The 3,872-nt window shown below is 52.3% G+C and overlaps 1 protein-coding gene across 1 annotated transcript; it reads right to left on the bottom strand.

Moving 5' to 3' along the window:
• FBXO39 (F-box protein 39) lies at window positions 1-3,872 on the bottom strand (the record flags this gene model as incomplete). The annotated part of the gene is made up of 3 exons (XM_082679404.1): window positions 1-1,434; window positions 1,792-1,968; window positions 2,847-3,872. The coding sequence occupies 3 exons, from the start codon at window positions 3,870-3,872 to the stop codon at window positions 1,306-1,308; spliced, it is 1,332 nt and encodes a 443-aa protein (XP_082535530.1). The 3' UTR covers window positions 1-1,305.

Raw genomic sequence — 3,872 nt, 5'->3', positions numbered from 1 at the left:
TAAGCAACTATATGCACAAAAATCTCAAAAGACCAAAAGCAATCTATGTCAATGGCATGGGCTCAGGAATTTACCCTTATTCCCTGTTTAAAACCCATCAGATTTCCCTGTGACTATAAAAATAACACATGGTCTTTGTAGAAAATTTGAGAGGTAGGGGAAATCATGAAAAGGGAAATAAAAATCACCCATAATCCCACCACCCAGAGATAACTATTAAGATTTTTGGTATATCTCTTCTATGCTTAAAAAAAACCCTGTAGGGCTTCCCTGGTGGCGCAGTGGTTGAGAGTCCGCCTGCAGATGCAGGGGACGCGGGTTCGTGCCCCGGTCCGGGAAGATCCCACATGCCGCGGAGCGGCTGGGCCCGTGAGCCACGGCCGCTGGGCCTGCGCGTCCGGAGACTGTGCTCCGCAATGGGAGAGGCCACAACAGTGGGAGGCCCGCGTACTGCAAAAAACCCCACAAAACTGTGTTTGTGTTTTTACATGATCGGTATCACGCTAAACACAGTTTCACTTAACATCACATTAGGAATAGTTCTCCAGGACATTACAGATTCTTTGTGAATATGAGTGTAAAGGCCACTTCTGGTTCAGCCCCACATGAGAACTGAACGTTTGTAGCAGGCTGGGCGCCATGCTGCCTGGATGGGGAATAAAGGAGACCCCAGAAAAGCAGATGTGGGAGACCCAAGTCCACAACACTGATAAATTAGGGGCTGATCTCCTGTGGGAGGGAGTTCCCGCTCTGAGCAGGCTCCTTCTAAACAAGGGAATTTCCCTGCTTCACTCTAGGATGTGCTGGTGAATTTCTTTCATCTGAGATCAGGCCTGGCCAGCGTCAGTGGCAGAAGGCTCTCATGTGAAGGTCAGCCGGGATAGAAAGTGTTTCTGAACTGACGCTGACAGTCAGTGGAAAATGCAGCTCCATTTGCTCTCTGGCTACTTACACCTTTTCCGGAGGGAGATTAGCAAGAGTCAGGGTCCCCGAGTAAGACACTGCTCCAAGCGGCTTTGGGCTTTCAGTTCTGTGGCTCAGTGAGGGTCAAAAAGCAAAACCAAATGACAAAAAAAAGAAATCACACCCAGATAGTTGGTAAATATAGCACTTTAAAGTCACCTGGGGTCTTCACATGACCAGAAGTCCCAGCCGTTGCTGGGGTGTCATGTTGGTGTGAAACCAGCAAAGAGGAGAGAGAGGAGAAAGAGGGCTGGGGGTAAGGGATGCCCGAAGTGTCATTCTGTGAGGCTCGGATTGTCAAGGTCAAAGTGCTCTTGGCTTTCTTCCTCTGGAGAGCGCTCCTTACGTCATGCAGTAAGCGACGGAAAAATAGTTAAACTCTGAATCGATCAGCATTCTGTACTTCCTGTAAATATGCCGCAGTGTCCTGTCCTCTTCAGGCGTCTCATATCTGTTTGTATAAATTCTCACCTGTGCCGACAGACAAACACCCCCGCGTGTGCGCACGCACACACACACACACACACACGCGCGCGCACACAGTGGCTACATCACCCAGACCCCAAAGACAATCTGAATGATGTACACGTACAATTGTTGGCAGAACCAGGAAAAGCCCAAGCCCAGCTAAGGATGAAACCTCCAGATTCCCTTCCGTGAAATTGTTAACTTCCAATGGACGGACTTGTGAGACATCCAGTCCCCATGCCCTGCCTCGCTCCTGACCTTCATCCCAGAGCAGGAACGCTGGGGCTGGACGCCTGCCCGCCCAGGGGCCTGGATGCCCTTGCCTGATCCCCGTGGAACCCACCCCGGGCGGGCTCTTACCTTGAGTGTGCGCAGGGCACACCGCCCTTCTTCCTGACTCTTCAGGATCTGCTCCACAAAGTTAACATCAAGGAAAGCCCAGATGTTGAAGTAAAACAGCTCCCTGCAGGATAAGATGAGGAGGTGCAGCTCCTCGTCCAGAGACTCATGGTTGTTGTTGAACTCAAAACTTAGTTTCTGGAAAAGCACCAAAGGGGAAGACGGATGTGGACAGAGATGCTGGGACTGGTTGGATCATTCCATAACACTTTCATGACCCGGCTTTGGCCTGGTAGCCCATGGTGGTTCAAGTGCTTTAGATAAGGGGCACTGGACAAGCAGTGGTCGGAAGAAGGGATTTGGGAATGAAAGTGATCTCATCCAAATTTATGAGACTTGGAGTTTCAAGGCAATGTATCTGGAGTCTGGAGACCAAAGTGGTGGTCCTGGCCCTGCGATGGACTAACCAGGTGGCCATGGGCAGCACCGAATGGCTATGATGTCAGCCTGCCCACTGCAGGGCTGTGTGAGCATCAATGAGCTCTTAGCACTTTGTCATCCCTCACTGTTCGTAGTGGTACTTATACGCTTGAGTATCAACCCTCACAGCTGAGAGGTCTTCGGCGCGGGGACAAAATGATCCTGATTTTATAGATGGGGAGCTGCCCACACCTCTGAGCTCTTCTGTAACTTGGGTCAAATTTGGCTTTTTGCCTGGTGTGGAGTCACACTGGGGCCTGTGTGCTGCTGTGACTGGGTGGAGAAGCAGAAGCTGCTGACCTGCTTCTCACCTGTAGAGGCACCTGCGCGCTCAGGCCTCACAGCTCTGAGCCAGGGATATAGGCGCTCTCCTTGGTTAACAGACAATCAGGAATTGGTTCCACGTCTAGGAAGTGAGCAGTAGCTTTTGTCCTCTGCTGCGGTCTTGGGGACCGGGTGAGGCTTAGTTTGGTGACGTTTCCCAGAACCTCAATTTGACCTTGAGTGAGTGTGTGCAAGCCCAGGCAAGAGCAGGGAGCAGGAACCTGAGGGGCAGCCGCTCCTCACAAGCCTCCCAGCCCTCAGCTCATACCTACCTGCAGAGTGTGCCGGAAGGTGGGCAGGAGATCCGTCAGAGTGGGCTTCATGGACCAGTCGGGGTTGCTGAAAGAGCAGTTTCTCAGACTAATGCTCCTGATCGGGATCTCCTGTAGGAGGATCCGGGCCAAGCGCTCATACTGCACGACTTTCTCAAAGACGAAGTTGACTTTCAGCTTGGTGGCGTACCTGGCCAGCTTGGCCCAGGACATGCCCCAGACGACCTGCCCGTGGGGGTCATGAACGTGGCACTTGATGTTCATGCTCCAGAGGGTGCCGGCATTGTTCTCACCCAAGTTCTCCAGCAGCTCATCGGAGATGCAGTTGTAGTTGAGGGTCAGGGACACCAGGTTGCGGAACGTGGCCATGGTCTGGTTGAACTGGGGGCTGCTGTAGACAGCGAGGCGGTGGCTGAAATAGTCCTCGATGTTGAGCTCTGACACCACACTCTCTGTCCGTAAGTAGCTCAGGGAGTTGAGGATGTGGCAGCCCTGCTCCACGGTGAGCCTGGCCCCTTTTAGGTTGAGATGATCCAGGTGTTTGCCCATTTTCTTCAAGAAGGAGCTCAAGCTTTTCAAGAACAAGCTTCTGATGCTGTTCCTCCAGACCAGGCGGTCCAGTTCCAGGTACTGGATGGAGAGAGATTTCAGACGGTTGTTTCTCTTGCCCAGACACGACAGAAGGCCTTGCATGGTGACCTGGAACTTCTTGGTCAGGACAACGCTGTAAGGAGTCAGGAATTTGATCTCCAGGTGCTCCAGATAACGACCAAATTTCTTAACATACCAAACAGCCGACTCAAATTCGTACGCGTGTACCCTGGAATGTCTCCCACTAAACGTGATGGCCCTGTATCGCCAGAGGTCGGCCGAATACATCATCTGGTTCCACCTTCTGCAGACAAGGGCTGCTCTGGACCTGTCCTTGTCTCCCAGCCACCAGAAAATACGATGTAGGCACACATCGGGCAGGGTGGCCCAGCAGCTCTGGTCTTGAGGCTGGGTCAGTTGGCCTTCTTCGTCCAT

The sequence above is a fragment of the Grampus griseus genome, assembly GCF_964374135.1.
Source record: "Grampus griseus genome assembly, chromosome: 20".
NCBI classification, from domain to species: Eukaryota; Metazoa; Chordata; class Mammalia; order Artiodactyla; family Delphinidae; genus Grampus; species Grampus griseus.
This window is presented reverse-complemented; position numbering and strand designations above follow the sequence as displayed.